Source organism: Thunnus maccoyii, chromosome 19, assembly GCF_910596095.1.
Source record: "Thunnus maccoyii chromosome 19, fThuMac1.1, whole genome shotgun sequence".
NCBI lineage: Eukaryota > Metazoa > Chordata > Actinopteri > Scombriformes > Scombridae > Thunnus > Thunnus maccoyii.
The window spans coordinates 23,600,934-23,620,893 of record NC_056551.1 but is presented as its reverse complement, the minus strand read 5'-3'; the positions used below and the strand labels follow the sequence as shown (position 1 = coordinate 23,620,893).

Genomic DNA, 19,960 nt, shown 5'->3' with positions numbered 1-19,960 from the left:
ACTGTAACAATCAAACAAGTCACATCCTACAGACGACCTCGCTCTGTGGGTAGATGATAAGTTATCTTTCACATGTCGAGGAACTGACAAAATAACTTAAACACAAGCTAAACTCTCTGTACAGACACAAAAAAAATAGTTTCTCTTGTGAAATCAGGAGGGAAAAAAATCAACTAAATCAACAATATTATCTGTACTGGACTATGGTGATATTATTTATATGTATGATCCTTCTACACTTATTACCTACCTGATGATAGAATATGCTGCTGTCATGTTGACTACATTTATATTTATCATGTGTCTCTTATACACAAACATGCAGCTTTTGGTTTTGTTTTTACATTTTTGAGAAGAACCTGTAACTGTTACTGATGATATTAATTACTGTATGAATCATTTATGTGAATACTGTAGGAAATAGAGTAGAGAAAATATGAATATCATTAAAACATAATTGTGAGGCATCTTAACATGCACTAACATTTGACATTTTATTCTATATACTGTATTCTATATTTTATTATTCTAAAAAAAAATTACAAATTGTAGGCTCAACTTTAATATATTGCAGTAATATTAGCTTACTGTTACTTTGCATTAAACACAAGTATTTTTGCATGAAAACCATCATTTTTGATCAACAAAGTATTCTGTATTACACATAAATAAATAGCATTTCATGACAAAACAAACAGCTGGAAAACTGATTGATTGACTGATTGATTGACAGTTCAGTGAGATTTGACCAGACTGATATTTACACAAAAGTGTCACTCTTTAGTATTTTTTATGAAAACAGCACATATATCTCACATTTCTTCTGCAGTTTTAGTCAAATTTTACTGTTTTACTACAGTAGATCTCAGGATTGTCTAAATTTAGTGTCCTAAATTCTAAACAGAGCTTGATTTAAAAAAAAAAAGGCTTTTAAAGTTTAATTTAAATATCAATCTATCTATTATTTTGTCATCCTGTATCTCTGTTATTTTCCTGTCTTGGTCTATTCTGTTCACACAACATCTATTGCATGTCTGTGCGTCCTAGAAGAGGGATTCCTCCTCTGTTGCTCTATTTTTTCCATGTTAAAGGGTTTTGGGGGGATGTTTTTCCTTATTCGGAGGATGTTGTATTGCTGTACAGATTATAAAACCCTCCTGAGGCAAATCTGTGATTTGTGCTGTTGGGCTTTACTAATAATACTTGACTTGACCAAATGTTTTGCTTCACTCAGCTGGAACAGACTGCAACAGGATATGAAAGTGGATTTCTTTGGCTGATTTGAAAGTTTTGACTGAGTCCACTGCCGACTGTGGTCAGATGTGAGAGAAGTGTTGATCTTACAGCTTGTTTTTTTTATCCCTTATCATTGCATTCAGATGTATTAACTGTTAAATTACTTCTGTTCTTATCCTTTACTGTGAATCTATTTGCTCACATTGAAGCACTCTGTATAAATAAAAGTTGAATGAATGAATCTGTTAAAGGTAGTAAGAAAAGACAAAACAATGAAAATAAATAGCAGCCAAACCGTTAACATGCAGAACGTAGCAGGTTTGTGTCATTTGTGCAAAAGTGCAGATTAACACTGAATTTACATTGATGCAACTTCCACGTCGCTGGTTTGTGTTGGAATCTGGTTGGTTATGTAAAGTGTAAACACTGGTCAAACACATTGACCTGGACGCCTCACAAACCCACAGAAACACGGACACATTTATCTCTTCGTGGTCCTTGAGCCTTTTATTGCAAAAACAGCCTCAAACCCTCCTGGAACAGCTGCAGCAGGTTTGAGCTGGAAGTTTATCCTGATAACTGGTTTATATAAACACTGAAAATGAAGAGAAGAAAGACGTGTGTGTGTGTGTGTGTGTGTGTGTGTGTGTGTGTGTTTACAACAAGCTGTCATTGATTTCAAGCAAATTTTACAGATTATTTGACAAAAGAAGATCAATTCTATCAATAATAGAAAAATAATCAACTCAAGGATTAAATGAGACCAGATGTTTGAGACTTTATTTGCAAATTGAATCTGACAAATAAAATGTCTTCAGAATAGAATAGAATATACTTGAATGTCCTGTTGGGTTACAATAAATACAATACAATTGTTTTTATATGTACAATTGTTTGTTTTTGCTTGTTTATTTTTTTGTCTCGTTGTTTGTTGCTATGTGAAGTGCTATTTTAAAGTCATGTTTTGCTATTTTAGTTACTTTATATTTGAGGAAAACAAAAAAAAAAGATAAAATATTATCTTTAACAACACAATATACAATTCACAGACATTAACCACTAAATATATATAATGATAATTTCAGATGTAACGGACATGTAAGTGTGTCAGAGAGAGAAAGAGAAGAAAACATCAATAAAATATTTTTGTTGTCCTTATTTATTTTGTGATGTCTTATAAATATCTTCATTCAGACTCTGTTAATAAGTAATATTCCTAATTAAAGCATCGATTTAATTACCTAGAACAACACAGATGTGTCTGTGATGATACGTCTGAACATTTATCTCGTCGGATTCGACTTGCAGACGATAAGTCAAACTTTCAGTTAATAAGTTAGTAAGTGTGTCAGCGAACGTGCACTCGACTGTAAAGTTACACAATAAAAGGTGGAGCGTGTATGCTGCTGCTATCTGTGCAGGGACGACAACATGCTGCACTGTTTGCATTTCCCAACACAAAGCTCCTTCATGCTGCCCACATAACTTACCTAACATAACAGTTCAGTCACTGTGTGGTTTCATTTTCAGGTCACATCTTTAACATCTAACATCTATATTTTGTATATTTCTGCAGTACAAACATTAGTTTCTTCCTCATATTGAATCTTTGTGCTTCATAAACACTGCAGGACTGTGCTGTGTAGTTCAGTGTCGTGTTTACTGAGGGTTTTGGCTATGACTACGTCCTGCACTAACCCCCTTTTTTCTTTCTTATTGTGTGTGTTTTGTTCGTGTATATTAACTTTTATGCACAGACTACAAACAGAATTCCCTCCGAGATAATCGAGTTAAATGGGTAAAATCACATGTGCTTAGAAAGAGATGAGTCAAAACGAACAAACACTGTGTTAAATGTTTACACATCGACGTGTGTTATGTTAATTTTGACACAAATATTGTGCAATATTAATGCAGGAACTGTGTCAAGGTTACAAAGATGAGGAAACGTGTGTAAATGAACACATTTTGTTCTGTCCTTTGCTACAAACACTTAAAAACTAAACCTTAAACCAAACACACCATGTGCATGTTTATGTGTCATCTTTTCTTTTTTATTTCAGCCTTTTAATTTGATCATTTGAACTGAAAAAAAAGGTCCCACAGCTGGTTACTGAACCATAGATTTTATGCGATGTGCACTTTAACCATTAGGCCACAACAGTGTGTTATTACTCACCAGTTAATTCATTTAATCTCATGAAATATCACACAACATTTTTCAGTATTAATACAATTATTCAACAATACAAACTTTAATTTCATTACATTAAGCCACCTGGATGAGTCTGGGAGCAAGAAAAGCTCACATTAGCTGGAACAACAAGCACTACAATACAGTAAATATGTACATTTTCAACACATTCCTTCTAAGAGTGAACTTCTGCCCAAAATGTGACTAAAAACCTGCTGATTGTTCGGTAAACTGGACCAGATCTAAGATCTGTCGGATTGCTGTTCGGTTCAACTAAGAAATAGTGACCCAAACTGAACCACAGACTTCAGACATCGTGTATCTCCGTCTGTCCAGCTGCACAATTTCCCTGACCCAAATATTGTTTTAGGACAGATTGAAGCTATTGTGAACCAATCTTGAGGAACATTTGTAAGCTTTTATTACAGAAAAGAGATGACAGGAAACAAGTGAGAGAAAAATCCAACCAAAGGTCATTGACCGGACTCTAACTGGGGACTTTGCCGGTCATGGCTGCCGGTCAAGCCTTAATTTAAGTCTTAAGAGTTTAAAAAGATCTAAAACATACAATAATTATGTGTTTTGTCTTTTGTCCTTCCTGGAAAAAAATCTAAATGTTACAAATCAATCTGCACAGCTCGCCATGAACATTACAGTATATAAATGTGGGCTGATTCATTCACTTCCACAATGTTTCTTTTGTGTTTTTGCTCTCTTCAGTTCATTTAAGATCTCTTCCAGACATGTTTTTACATACATAGTAATAAAAATACTCTTCTTTGTCTAATAATTTGTGTCTGGTATGTTTTTCTTGGACAAAAGAAGTTCAATTACTGCACTAAAAACGCCAGGCTGCAGCACGATTAGCTTCTATACTAGTTGTGATGTCACAAATCATGCTTTTGTAGGTAGGTTAAACTTTAAGGTGAACACAGATAAACTTTCCTTCTTCAGCAGATGAATGTGAAAACAATCTCTGGGCATACATCATTCTGCACAGACATCAAAACGAAGAGACAACAAGAACAACACATTTTTGAGTGAAGGGGGACTTTAATGACCCTAAGCCTTCTCTGGCCCCCCTTCAGTCTAACATACCACTGGTTGCCTGGACTCAGTCTGCTGTCTGATGTGTGTATCTTGGCTGGATTGCCAGACAGTAGCATCACCATGGTAATCTGGACCGAGAGGAGAAAAACACCCTCATCTGGAGGGCAGAGAGAGACGGAGCTGTATGCATGACACTGTGTTTTAATGGCATTTATGAGGATTCAGTTTGGACACGTTTGATATATTGTCTGTGGACATGTTGTTGTAGATCTTTTTGTAGTGATGGTGGACGAGATATTTGATAGAATCGTCAAACATACAAGATCAATAAAGTTTGTAAAATAAGAATTGTTAGTAAGACCTAATGATGGTCTGATAACTGAAACATTTGTCTCGTCACGTTCTCACTTCAGCACTTTTTGCACCATTTAAGCATCTTTTGTAAATAATATATTTTCCTTATTGTGGCCTCTTGGGTGTGTATTTGTGTGAATTTTAAACAGTATAAAGATTTAATGTGCGTTCCAACACCCATGATACCAAACTATTTAGTATGCCAGAAGAAGATTTAGTATGTCCCAGTACATAGTAGGGATGTGCAGAGAGCCCAGTATTTGTATTTGTATCTGTATTTGTTGAGGCAGCAAAATTATTTGTATTTGTATTCGAATAAAAGTGGAAAGAGGCTTAAAAATCCTGTTTTTGTTTTTATTAGGCTTTTAATTTTAGAAAATGTAAGTGTTAAAATCAGTGTTCATGAATAAACTACCTTACGAAGGAGGTCCCCACACCGGGTCTCGAACTGGAGTCTCCCAGATCATAGACGACTGCGCTGACTACTGAGATAAAACTTTACTTATCGCCTCATTGCAGACAGACCTCTACTTATTTATACACCCATAACACAGAGACAGCACAGTGTGTAACATGTAGGGAAGAACTATTGGTATGAAACAAATATTCGTAAAAAAAACAACCCACTATTTGTGCTTTGCTGAATAACATATTTGTATTCAGGCACACCCCTAATACATAGTCTGTATAAATGCAGTACACCAAAAGTACCAGGATGTCCTACTACATTCAGTCGCGTTTTGCAGTATGTGAGTCAGCATGCTTTTCTGGCTATTCTGACCCACAATCCTCTGCACAGCGGAAGATACGTCACATCGACTGAGTCGCCAAGAGCACAGACCAATGATAGCGCAATGACGGAAGCCACAATGGCAGATGAAGTGTTGTATGCGTCCTGCATGCAACAGTACGTACTTTGTAAGGGCAGCTGCACGTACGTACTAAAAGTAAAAAGTAGAAGTATGTAATTTGGAACGCAGCATTATTTTTCTCTACAGTTGCAAAATGGATAATTTACTCCAAAGTATAGTTGTAGATATTAATAAAGGCCTTGATTTTAACTATTTTGCTTGATTTGACCTCTTCTCAAACTTTGACGTCACCTCGACTCTCCTGTTAGCTTTGCTGCACATTTTAGGGTGAGACAAATGAAACCTTTATCATTCTTCCTCGCACATGGACTCAGATGACCTCACATCATTCCCAGCATACACTGTAAGTCTGCACACTTTCAACCTGAGCACAGCTCTACTCAGCCAGAATAATCAGCCTGGTTGTTCAGAGTGATTATTTTTGACAGGGTTTTACCCTTTTTTGGATATTTAATGTCCATTTTTTGATTATTTCTGGGGTCTTTTGTGAAAAAAACATCTAAAATGTCAACAAAACATGTTTAAAAAATGTCAAATATAGCTTAGAATAAGATCAACATTTGCATTGTTGTCAGATTCTGATGTTTTATTAAAATATGGGGCAGTGGTGGCCTAAAAGTCAGAGGTTAAAGAGGTGCTTGTGACCAGAGGGTTGCCGGTTCAGTCCCCCAGACCGGCAAGTTAAATCTGAGTGAAGAAAGTGAAGAAGCCCCTCCCTCATTACCACCACTGAGGTGCCCTTGAGCAAGGCCCTTAACCCTAACTGCTCCAGTAGAGCTGCTCAGTGGCCAGCAGATTAGACTGTGGTTGTACTGGGCAGCTTCCAGGTATGAATGTGTAACTGTGTGGATGTTATCAGGGCGTTCCTGGAAAACAGAACATTGCTCTCCAAGAAACTCCTCTGAATAAATAAAGATTAAGGAAAACGTTGAGTTATTCCAAATCCTGATTTAAAGATGAACCAACTGTTGGAGGAAAAAACCTGAGTAACTAAAGATCAGATGCCCCCTAGAGTTCAGAGACGGTTAGTCTCTTGACTGAAGAAACCAGGTAAATATACCTGCATACAGTTTACTGTGGTGATAATAAGGTAATGAGGGACAGATGTAGGTTATAATTGTCTACGTTCCAAGGTTACAGTTTGTCTTCAAATGTCTTGTTTTATCTGAAATAAAAAGAAGTTTACTATGACGTGTGACAGTGAAATGCATCAAATCCTCTCATTTGAGAAGCTGGAACCAGCAGATGTTCAACATTTTTACTTTAAAAAAATACTAAAACAATTATTCAACTACAAAAACAATTGACAACTAATTTTCTGTCAACAGACTAATCGATCAATCGTTGCAGCTCTACATTTTACATCGTAAGGCCCCTAATTTTTTTTTTTAAATGATGCAATCTGAGGAGAAAACATCAGTCTTTGGTTGAACAGACTGCAGCTTCATTTTCTGGGGTCATAAACCTCTAATGTAGCTGTGGTGGAAACTCAGTGACATTCTGTTATCTGTTTCAAAGACGGCGCAGAGAAATAACTTCTGGCGTGTTGACTTATCTCTCTCCTCCCGTTGGCCTTATGTTGGATCAGGAATGATCGCCTTGCTCCAGTCATGCAAAACAAATACAGCTGAAGCTCCTCCATCACCAGCCTGTCTGCAGCTCTGTAGTTATCCCCTCGTTAGGCAAGGCAGACAAAAGAGATTCAAACTCGTACTAACAATTAATTCTTCTGTTTCATATAGTTTCCATAAAGGCTCGCGCGCTTTTCATACAGTAAAACATTAATTCTTTGTGGTGGTTTTTTTGTGTGGCAGAGCAGAATCAGCACATTGCCTTCAGGGTCACATGATAAAGATATAATGATTTAAACAATGTCTTAAGACATATGAAAATACTTTCTCTGAGAAAAGTATAATTCCATCAGCCTAAGAAGTACTGCCAATATTTTTAATTTAAACTGCTGGACACAAGTAAATTCTCAAAAAGTTTCCACATCACATTTTTGTGTAAGTTAAGCATACTGGGCCTTGATTGGCTCCAAACTAGTATCGATGTCACAAATCATACTCATATCTATGCAACTCAGAAACTTTCCACTTTCAGCAGATGAATGTGAGAACAAACATTCTGCACAGTGAAGCTCAAACATCCAAGAAATGTGAGCTTTTTTTTTTAATTTGAGTGGAGGGGAACTTTAAGTTAAATTAATATTTCTTTAATCATTTTACAACACATCAGAGCTTATAAAACTGTGCTTTTTCATTCACCACATGTTTCTGATTTCTGGTGTTGGGATGTTTCCAGAAAAGAACATATTCATGTGATTTTCATTTACACCTACAGCTTTATCGCTGTTACCCTCTAAATTTACACACCATGCAAAAACCTTAAGTGCCTCAGAGAATAGTTTAAATCAAAGTCTTTTTATCTCTGGAAAATCTACATTTTTTTAAAAAATCAGCTGATGGCAAAAGGCAGTTAAACTCGATAATTATTTTCTATTCTGTGCTTTTCTGCGTGACTCTCTGAATCTTTCCACTGATCTTATCTTCCACTTATCTTATTCTCACCTACTAAAACACATAATCATCACACTGATTTATTGCATCCAAAACAAAGCCCTAAACAAAGTGTTATAATGTCCCAAAATATCGATAGAGCTACTCCTGCATTCCTGTGGTATCATGAACAATAGATTCTCCTGTGCAAACTGTGATGGAGGAGAAGGAGGAGGAGGGGGAGGAGGAGGAGGGGGGAGAAGATGAGAGGCAGGCGGTTCTAGTGACATCACTAGCACCGCACCCCTTTTGGATTATAAATGCAGCATGGATGCCTTCACAAAGCCCTTTCCAAACTCAGAAGGACGCCGTAGCTGATAGAAGAGGGCCGGTCACTGCTGCAATAACCATGGCACCAGCAAAGAAAGTAAGTCTGCACAACAAGATGAGAAAATAATTGGTATTAACTTTAATGTGCACAAAAAAACCCTCGAAATATTTAGTTGAACTTTGGCTGCATTTGCTCACTTGTGTGCGAAAGGAAGTTTTTGCAGACTGTCAATCACCAAATGTCACAAACTTGTGTGCGTTTCTGTGTTTGACTCGCTTGTTGCACGCCTGCATTACGCGCAGGGCATTTTGGAGCGTCTGGATGCAGGAGAGGTCGTTATCGGGGACGGGGGCTTTGTCTTCGCCCTGGAGAAGAGAGGTTATGTGAAAGCAGGACCGTGGACACCTGAAGCTGCTGCCGAGCACCCTGAAGCCGGTACTGCTCCTTTCCCTTCTTCTTTTACGCGTAATATTTCATAACGTGCATCCATTGGTGAGCGCTTCCTGACCTGTTCATGCAGTTTATGCGCCTGATGAAATGTTCAATGGGCTGTTTGGTTTGTTTCAGTGCGGCAGCTGCACCGGGAGTTCCTGAGGGCAGGCGCCAATGTCATGCAGACATTCACTTTCTACGCAAGCGATGATAAGCTGGTGAACAGAGGCAACACTCAGCGCTTCACTGTGAGTACCGTTTTAATCTATGTGGCTACAGCAGCTGCTCACAAGTCTCATGGTGATGGCAACTTGGCAGCAGGTTTTGGCAAAAACTCAACTGCAAAAGATGGAAGCAGACACTTCATGTTCTGCATTGATGTGAAAATTTGATCCCACTTTCTTTCTCTTTTTGACCTGCAGGGGCAACAAATAAACGAAGCAGCCTGTGACCTGGCCAGGCAGGTGGCTAATGAAGGTGATGCTTTGGTGGCAGGTGGCGTCTCCCAGACCCCCTCTTACCTCAGCTGCAAGAGTGAGAATGATGTGAAGGCCATCTTCAAGAAGCAGATGGATGTCTTTGTCCAGAAGAATGTGGACTTCCTGATTGCAGAGGTATGTTGTCAACACTAGAGATGCAATGTTAAGGTGACTGACTGATAATTAATTTTTTTTTTTTTTTTAAGCAAATGTGCCAGCTTTCAGCTTCTCGAAAGTGATGAATTCTTTTCTTTTGTGGCATCTGTGGACTGTTCAGACAAAAGACTTTTTAAGGCTTTTTAAGGCGTCACCATTAACTCTGGGGAAACTATAACGGGCACTTTTGCATATTTTTCACGGGCAAATTACCTGATGTGGCCCCAGTCAACACAACTTTTTTCTTCCTGTAGTAAAGCTGCTGTTTGGGATGAGATCAAACAGCTGACAATTAAAGGGATTCTCCACCAATTTATTAATTTACTACCATCAAGGTTGGAGATGAACTCATTTAAAAACGGTCAAAATCAAAGCAGTTGAGATATTCTGGCTTTTAGTCTTTTGTTTGGGCAAAACTTCATAGAAGTTGGATCCTACATCTCCCATAATGCAACCAATAACATATATTAATTCGACTTTCCCTCCCTGATAAATAGACACTTACAAACTCCACACACTTCGTAATCATTTTAAGTCTCCAAGCTGAGATAACTGACATCATCAGCTTAATTCTTAATAAAACCTCTTCAGTGCCACAGAAGATATTATACAGTTGTTTTCATAGGCTGAGTGGTTCTCCCCATGACTAGTAAACTGACCATATATGTAAAATTGGTGGACTGTCCTTTTTTTTTTTTTTTTTTTTCTAATTTTTTTTTTTTATATTCTCAAGCCAAAGAAGGAGACACCTGTTGTACTCGCTCAGACTCCAGGTAACTGCGGTCATGATATCATACTATAGGTGGGAACAGATAGCGGTTATAATAGTCATCATTTCAACATGATGCACATGCTGCAAAATTACAATCATTTGAAGTGTTCTCTCTTAATTACTTTACATTTACATACAGGACATGCAGAGCTGCATTAGATCACTGCCACATGTATCAGTAAACTATTCATACCCTTTCAAACACTTTGTTATGCATATATGTTTCGACAAAGATGAACCAAACCTGGTCAGTGCTGATCCTTCATCTACTGGACACTTGGGGGCAGCAGACACAACACTGATATCATCCAGTTACCTATTTATACATCAAGTCCATATAGAGTGATATGCATTCATTTGGAGTCATGTTTCTGGACAGCTGGTGAATGCTAGTCTAATATTCACCCGTTTTAGCTCAGTTTTGGTGTCCACTTCCTCCTGAAGGAAATATCTGCCTCTTAAGATGCTCAGTGCTGCACTTTGTTCACCAGATAGTCTCTAACTTTTTCTGTCTTCCATTTGGGGCTAAGCAGGTAGCAAACAGGTGGGGTTTTTTAAAGTTTTGTTTTGGGGTTTTTTTAGACGATTGTTAGAGCCTTTTTCAAAATTTTTGTTTTTTCTAATCAAACAGCTGCCTGTTAGGTCTGAAAATGACCCTGAGATCGGCGAGAATTAATCAAAACTGTAAAGTCTGGGGCCGTAAATCAATGAGTTGAAAGCTGCCATAAATCTACATAGAGCTGAGTTGTGGGTTCATTACTACTAGCAACTCCTTTTACATTGAATATCGTAATTTGACTCGTCGTCGTCATAAAAAAATTATGGCTTATAGCAGGAAATGAGGCTGAACTCTGACACTCTGGAAAATATTGCTTGTTTGTCCACCAGAGTCAATTTATTTTTCTTACTTTGCAATTAATAATGTGAATACAAAAATAGCTGTTGCAGCTTAAAATAAAATTAATAATTACATTATACTGATGTTTACCTGATTTATTTTTGTGTTTGCTTGCAGTACTTTGAGCATGTGGAAGAGGCTGAGTGGGCAGTCCAGGTTCTGAAGACCTCCGGCAAGCCTGTGGCTGCAACTATGTGTATCGGACCTGAGGGAGACCTGAACGGAGTCAGCCCTGGAGACTGTGCTGTGAAACTGGTCAAAGCTGGTATGAAACTTTCAATTTACTGTATGTGAATTCCTATAACACTTTTTTTTTTCTTAAAAGTCACATCCCATAATGGGTGCACAGCCTCTCACTTGAGCATTGCATCATGATGGGAACTGTGGAGAAACTGGGGTGAAGCCTGGTATTCGCAGATATGACTGAAGCAATATCAACCACACAGACAAACAAATGGCTGCTTCTTCCAAAGTCTTATGATCCCAGAATGCACAGACAGATCATTTTCATATCTTTCATTCATCTTCTTTTCATACACGTACAATATGGGGAAATTATTTGCACTTAAAGGGACACTCCAGCACTTCCATCGACGCAGTAGAGGCCGAGAGACCCTGATTTTTAGACCTTAGTATGAAGCTCCAAAAATGCTGGATCCTACATTTCCCATAATGCAATGCTGTAGGATCTTTTCATTTCTACCTGATAAGCCCACATCTTTCAGACTCCAGGTACCCTGTTTGTAACACAAACTTTCTGTAGCTCAAACTGAAATAACTCTGATGTGTAAATTGGAATTTCCTTTTTAAAATATGACTTTGGCGCCATCCTGTGGTAGTATTGCTGCACTTTCATCTCTCTGTGTGTGGCCACCTGGTAACACAACACGAATGGGCTGAAAACAACAGAAATGCTACACCAATTTAGAGCTGCAGTGAACCAACAGAAAATTAATCGCCAATTAATTCTTTCTTTTTTTCTTTCTTTTTTTTTTTTTTTAAAGAGAAAATGCTAAAAAATTCTCTGGTTCCAGCTTCTTAAATGTGAATATTTGCTGGTTTCTTTGCATCTTTGGTTTTGGGAAAAGATGATCACTATTTTCTGACAAATGACATTTAATTAATCAAGAAAACGGCAGATTAATCAATAATGAAAATAATAGTTAGTTGCGTCCATACACCAGTTTTCACTGAAACTTTTTTACCATCAGAATAATTTAAAAGACTGCTTGATCACATAAATATTCTACACTCATGCATTTTTGTTTCTTTATCTAAACTTTTCATTTTTACTTTACTACATTTGTTCGTACGAGTGTCCCAAGTCAGATTCACCAAATTTTCTTAACTGCAAAAACGTTGTAAATTGCTCGTTTCAGCCTGATGAATGTCACCTGTTCATGAGGAGGTGTGTGTTTATAAGATTTGATCATTAGCATGATGAACGCCCCTAAAATTGCAACATGAGGCTACATGTTCTGCTCTGTTTGTGGGCAAGTTTCATTCACACAAAGTGAGAATAAAAGAGGAATTTCAGAAGAGCTCCAGATCCTGCTTTTGTAAATCAGCTAACAAAAAACATAATACTTATCAGTCTCAGTAGTCATAATAGGTGACTCAAACAAAAGACAATAATACAGCTGCCAATGACGCATCATCAGAGTGGTGCTGTACTGCGACAGAAATAAAGAGAGAATACTTTGACATGAAGTTAAACGCTTAAAAAATGTCTTTCTAAAAGCAAAGCGCTCCGTGACTAATATAAGAGGCTGCAACAGAAGAAGATACTGGACGGAGACCGTCGGAAACACCCTGCAGCTGTTTACAACAACCACTGTAATGTTGCTGTGCCAAAACATACCAAAAAAATCCAAATACATAAACCATGGCGATGATAATATGGTGAACAGAATATTCAAGTTTGTTTTAGTTGGTTGAACTCCAAATTCATTCCTCATAATTTTGATGTCCATTGGTGAAGAAAGGCAGACTTACTTTTCATGACTCGTACAAAAGGTCTAGACTTATAAATATTGTTTGTACCAAAGAGAAAATTTGGTGAATACCAGTTAAGACCGAATCTAGTCATTCATGTGGTTTTTGCATGAGACCCGCTGTGGCTTAACATTCTCAAACCCTGATTCAAGTTTTCATGTCTCTTTCCTCTTTTGTAGGAGCTCAGATTGTCGGCATTAACTGCCACTTTGACCCCGAGATGTGCGTGAACACTGTGAAGATGATGAAGGAGGGAGTGGAGAAGGCCGGGCTGAAGGCTCACTACATGACCCAGCCGCTGGCTTACCACACTCCTGACTGCAACCGCCAGGGATTCATTGACCTGCCAGAGTTCCCTTTCGGTATGTGTGTGTATATACACGCTCCGTCCAAATGTTGACATGGTAGAAAACTGAGATCATAACACAAAGTCACGTACAACTTTTCAAACAGGTCTGGAGCCGAGGATCCTGAGCCGATGGGACATGCAGAAATACGCCCGGGAAGCGTACAATGCTGGCATTCGTTATATTGGAGGCTGCTGTGGATTTGAACCTTATCACGTCCGTGCCCTGGCTGAAGAGCTGGCACCTGAGAGGGGTTTCCTGCCTACTGGTTCTGAGAAGCACGGCTGCTGGGGAAGTGGCCTGGAGATGCATACAAAGCCCTGGGTCAGAGCCAGGTACCGATCCGTCTTTCTCCTCGCCTTTTTTCTGTCAAAATGCCACCAGTTTTTTTTTTTTTTAAATTATTCCCTTATTTCTTTTTTTAGGGCCCGTCGTGACTACTGGGAGAAGCTGAAGCCTGCGTCCGGTCGTCCCTTCTGCCCCTCCATGTCCACTCCTGACGGTTGGGGTGTCACCAAAGGCCACGCTGACCTGATGCAGCAGAAGGAGGCCACCTCCCCGGAGCAGCTGAAGGCGCTCTTTGACAAGGCCAACAAGGGCCACTAAGCTCCCCTCTGAGATGCTGACGGGTGGCGTGTGAGAAGGCATACTCACACATTCCCTTTTAAGTTTACATACCAAAAAGATTACTTACCAAAAAGATTATGCTGAAGTTCTTTGTCTTTTTAGGATCTTTTTTTTTTTTTTACTGTGTAGAAGACTGATATCATATGCTGACAATGTAAGTTTCCAGCCTTACAACAAGCCTTGAGTGCCTGATTCAGTCAGATTATCACATCTTTGAGCCTTATGAAATTACTGTGACTAAAAAAAAACTCCTTTAACACTCCAAAACTGCCTGAATTGTGTCTAACAAAAGAATTAATTCATGTGTAGCAATAAATTTCCAACTAAACAAACAAAGTGTATGTTGTGTCCTTTATAGACGGCTGTAATTTTAAGAGTACTCCACCAATCTAGCATTGCACTCCTATAATGCTGACAGACTCAACAATGGACAATTTGTTTGTTTTTGGATTGTTTTTTTTTTTCCCAATATGTTGATTTACAACAGTTTGGTCATCCTTGCATTATATTATGCAAATCTTGGAAGCTAAATCAAATTGTGATTGTGTAAGATATCAAAAGTTAAACTGTATGTGCAGAACACTGACAATAGGAGGTCTGTATCAAACAGCAAATGATTTTAAAGGTGCAGTATGCAGAATATAGTGGAACGGACAAAAATAAGTGTTTTAATTGTAGCATAATCACCTGAAAATAAGAAACATTATGATGATTATACTGAAATTATACTTCTATCACAGGTGCATCACGTTAATTTCAATCAACAGTTCTAAACCTGACCCAAACTGTTAATGAATAAACACTGCATGTTTATCCATAGTGATTTCAATTATCGATTTTCAGTATAAATAAATTTAGATCTCATGTCAGCCATATCTTAGGGGGGCGTCTTGCTTGCCTTAAAGGGCTACCAGAAGACCTCAGAGATGAGCACAAGCAAGGAACTTTGGTTGGAGTGTATAAAAATACAAACCAGTTTTATTTGGTTTTTACAAAAATGAGTTTTACAAAATGTATAAAGTAAAATACAAAAAAACCCTCTAAGATTTATAGAAGACAAAAAGGCCTTAGAGGCAAAAAAAAGAGCAACAAAGGGCAAAAGGCAGAAAAAGCCTCGAGACCTCTCTGGCCTCTACTTTTATATCATTTGTCTTGAAGCATCTACATCAAAAAATCCATATATGGTCACCAACCAGAACATCAGCAAACTATTGGATAATTATTGTTAGCGTTGCGCAACACAATTCTTGGAACTGTAACAAAATAAGATATTTTTTAACATTTCAAGACTTCACGGTTAAAGGTCAATGATGTAGAGTGTCTGTCAGGTGCAGAAACCACAGCTCAGTTTGCAGGCTACCGGCTTCCTGCTGATCTTAGCAGGAGTGTTAACTTGCACTTGCACAAAAGTTAAGTTACAATTCAGCTCAACTGACAAAACCTTCCATCATGTATTACTTAATTGTCAATTTTCATTGAATCTTTGCAGCTAATTATTTTAGAGGTAGGTTTGGGTGGAGTGTGTCTCGGGCGTACTATGGTAAAACCCTTAACAGTGTTTTTCGTGAGTTTCGCAGCCACTGCAGATTTTCCTAAATACTTGCAGGGAGAGGGGGTATTCAGTTGGTTACAATCTGCAATCTCACCACTAGATGCCACTAAATCCTACACACTGCATTTAACAGATATTCGGGTTTCAGAGCAAGTTTTGTTCTATAGCTCTGTTTTTGTCAGTCTTCCCATGTCAAGTGACACGAGATCGAAATAAACTGAAGCAACTACACACACTAAAATCCACTCCAACATCACCACTCCTCCCCTCCACCAAAATATAAACTAAACAAACACATACAAATGCTAAAAATCGATCCAGCAAAGCCAGATATGTCATCATTTTTATCACACGCATTCTTGCTTGCCAAAACCTGCTGCCTACATCACCCACAATGCAACTCTACTCAGTTCACTAAACTGCACAGATTCAGGTGTAATACACCAGTAGCGGCTAATGTGGCCTGCAGCTGCGAGCCTCCAGCAGTGGTGAGGAGCGGGCTACAGAGGTCTGCTAACCTCACTCCTTTCTCATTCCACACCTCCAGATTTATTTAATTTTCAATCTTGTAGTCCCCAGCCGACGCTGACTCAAATGACATCACTTGAGGCAATTTACCAAATTTCGAAAGACTTGATACTACTTTTATCACATGCAGTAGTACTTCCTTAAGACCTGTAAACAGACTTTAATGTGCAAAATTTATGGAGTTCCCATTTAATAGGTTGCCATATCATAATGTAAAATACATAGCATACTGTAAATCCTCGGAGAAGCAAATTAAAATGAAATTAAACATACCACCAGTAGCAATTTTATCAAGGACTCAGAGTAAAAAAGAAAGACACAATATAGTACAGTATGTACATAAGACATTTGCTGTTTTGGATAATAGAGCAAGACAGATGTACGATACGATACGATGTGATACGATACAATATGATATGATGCGATATGAAATACTTTATAATAACCCAGGGGGGAAACAAAAATCGGGTAGGACAATAAACAACAGGTACAATAAACAACAAGTGACATTAACAACAGGTAAAAAGGCAATCACATCTCAAGGCAGTACAATATAGGAGGAAAGCACAGCACCATAATAAATAAATAGTGTAAACATCAATGTGGCTGTATGACACAACATCAACATATTGATGGACCCCAATATTACCACAATCCTCAATACATCTGTCAACATAGTCCTCAACATCGTCTGATAATCAACATCAATAGTGACTATCAATGACAATGTCCATTAAACACTGCTGCCATCACTTCTAATGAAGAGTATGAAGGTTTTGATCCAGTAGGTGATTTTTCAGATTAGCTCCTCTGGTTGAAGGTGTGTTTATTACTGAAATGTTTTATTAGAGTCGTAAGCCTTTATGGACTGAGGCTGAAAACCAAATATGAACATTGGTAGTTCCTTTATTTCAGTACCAGAGAACAACTATTATAGCTATGATTTACTTGAGTGTGTGTGTGTTTTGTTTTTATGCTGGTGGTCCAATGGGGATTTTGATTTCCTGTGTTTATTCAGCAAAAGTATTGTGTGCACACACAGCAGTGGAAATGTTGGGATGTGGTATTACCCTACCGGATATAACCCATGGCCTTCACCCAGAGAACTATATTCATTTAAAAGCTTTCCAAGTTGTCTTTCAACACCCTTTGCAACTCATGTGAACTGCAGCCAGAGGTCCCAAACCAAAGGCAGGAAACACATTTATAGTTACAGTTGTTGTTGTTGTTTGCTAACATCAAAACTAATTTAGTGTTTCTTTAATGTTTTTTTTTTCAAATCTTAGGATTGAAAATTGCAAGTTGTCTTGGAGACTTGCAACTACCATAATATCTGCATTAGTCTCCTACCAACAAAGGCAGAAACTTTAATGAAAATACTTCTATATACTTGTAATACTTCTATCTATAGAACAATAAGTCAGCTCACACGTGCCAAGCCTTGTTTTATATTTTTGAACCAACATTTCCTGACTGATGAGTCTGCTAACTAACCGTCAACAACAAAAAAAAGACACACTTCTCTGCAGGCATAAAAATAAATCTGGAGAAAACAGCACCTAATTTACTCTTCCACTGTGAACAGACTGTCTTTTGAAGGTTTCTGTTTGTTCTACTTTAGAAAATGTGCAAAAGGTCACATGATAAAAGAAGATACTGGTGCAAGGGAGCCACTAGGAGTATTTTAAATGAGATAAAAAGCATACAAACAACAGCAACAACACAGCCCTGTAAATAATTATAGATATACAACCCGTTCTCATTAGAATACCAATACTCTAATGAGAGATATACGTATTAGGATGTCATGTTGGAACCAACTAATAAAGGGTCCATTGTGCATTTTGGGTAAGTATCTGTAGTTTAAGAAACACTGTTCTAACTCATTAGTCTCCAACCTATAAACAACAATTTTGTGCTTTGACATGTCATAAAACCTTCAAGTCCTGTGTGAACTACATTCCTTCTTGTTCCTACAGTTGGATGTTTGAGCTTTAACATTTATATAAATCTTGAATCATGTCTGGAGGGGATCTTTAAAGATACACTTTAATTGGGAATTTGCCTCCTAAACAAGTCTAAGTGCTTTTTATTTGTACAATTATTTTAACACTGTTGAACCAGACAGCAGAACTCTTGACTCTGGTCATTTTAAAAACATTGCTGTTGCTTTAAATTGCAAGACTGTGCAATAACAAGCAATAATAGTTGGGATCTGCTGGAGGTTAAAGGGTGAATAACAGACAAAAGAAGAAGAAAATGTAGAAAATAAATAACTAAAATGCATAGATAAAACGAAAAGGTTCATCAGTTCAGACAATTATCTTTTACAATTTACTAATTAAGAGTCTTTGGGGGGTGGTGCTGAATGTTTTAATTGACTGTTGCAATTCATTTATGAACATTTAATATCAATAAAAATTCAAATTGGCTTTTGTTTTTGTTACATTTTGCTGAAACACTAAACATTTGTGATATTATAGTGTTTTTGTTTTGAGCTGCAGACATAAAAACCAAACCAAACATCTGTATATAGTAATAGAGACTAAACAGTCGATCAATATCTTTTTTTCATCTAATCTGTTGGATAACATCAATAAAGTAGTTAGAAACTAGTTTTGTATATAAACACTCATCTTTTGTCCCAGTTGACTTTCCTTACAGCATCCGGTCGTCGTCACGTTCTCTGCGCGCTTGCGTCATGGATTTTCCCACGTGCAGATGTTTATGCTCCTCGTGCACGTCTGCGGGAGAGACGAGACAGAGAGAACAAAGGGAGGCGGGAGGCAAAATGACAAATGTGTTGATTAACAACATTAAGTTACTGAATGAGAAAACAAATTAACGAGGACTTAATGTCTGGTTTGGTTTAATAAGCCTCCAATTAAAGGGACTATTATGATGCCTTCAGGTCGCCTGGTAAAAGACGCATATGGGCACTATTTTCTTTTATTATGAGCATTATTCTCTTACAGAAACTAGTATACTATTATATAATATAGTATGAATAGTTTTGTCTATGGAATGTCAGAAAATTGTGACCAGTTATAATCTCTTAGAGCTCATGGTGACGACTTCAAATGTCTTGTTTTGTCTGATTAACGGTGCAAAATCCACAGATATTCAGTTTACTGTCATGTATGACAAAGAAAAGTCTCAAATCATCACATCTGAGAAGCTGAAACCAACAAAAATTCGCAATTTTTGCTTAAAAAATATTAATTACATTAATTTATTCATCATTTTGTCTGGTGACCCTTTGGAGAGGCCTGATCCCTAGGTTGGGAACCATTTGACTAAACTAGCTAACTGTATATAAAGTAACTAGCTGCACTTGATGCTTCAGTATTAAAAATGTACTCTATTATACTTATTTAATGCAGACTGAGTACTTTTACTTTTATTATTTCAAATAGATGTATCTGATAATACTTCTGTGCTTTTACTTAAGTAGGATTATAAATGCAGGACTCTTACTTGTAATGGAGTATTTCTACATTGTGATATTGCTACTTTTACTAAAGGATCTGAGTACCACTACACAGAGCCAAAGTTGACGTTGAAATTTCTCAGTCCAAAAAATATATGCAGTTCACTGTTAAAGAAGACTAAGGATGCCAGCAAATAAGCAAATAATCT

At 37.6% G+C, this 19,960-nt stretch overlaps 1 protein-coding gene across 1 annotated transcript; it reads left to right on the top strand.

The window, feature by feature from the left end:
• The first annotated feature begins 8,406 nt into the window (after window positions 1-8,406).
• LOC121885590 (betaine--homocysteine S-methyltransferase 1-like) lies at window positions 8,407-14,451 on the top strand. Its single transcript, XM_042395198.1, has 8 exons — window positions 8,407-8,631; window positions 8,838-8,970; window positions 9,103-9,215; window positions 9,390-9,581; window positions 11,390-11,537; window positions 13,447-13,629; window positions 13,721-13,949; window positions 14,040-14,451. Exons 1-8 carry the CDS (start codon window positions 8,422-8,424, stop codon window positions 14,218-14,220), a joined length of 1,389 nt encoding a protein of 462 aa, XP_042251132.1. The 5' UTR covers window positions 8,407-8,421; the 3' UTR covers window positions 14,221-14,451.
• The last annotated feature ends 5,509 nt before the right edge of the window (window positions 14,452-19,960 follow it).

Coding starts and splice junctions, on each gene's coding strand:
- LOC121885590 (XM_042395198.1), top strand. CDS start 8,422: ATGGAGGAGAAGGAGGAGGAGGGGGAGGAGGAGGAGGGGGGAGAAGAT. Junction 13,630..13,720: donor CCTGCCAGAGTTCCCTTTCG/GTATGTGTGTGT, acceptor CTTTTCAAACAG/GTCTGGAGCCGAGGATCCTG. Junction 13,950..14,039: donor AAGCCCTGGGTCAGAGCCAG/GTACCGATCCGT, acceptor TTCTTTTTTTAG/GGCCCGTCGTGACTACTGGG.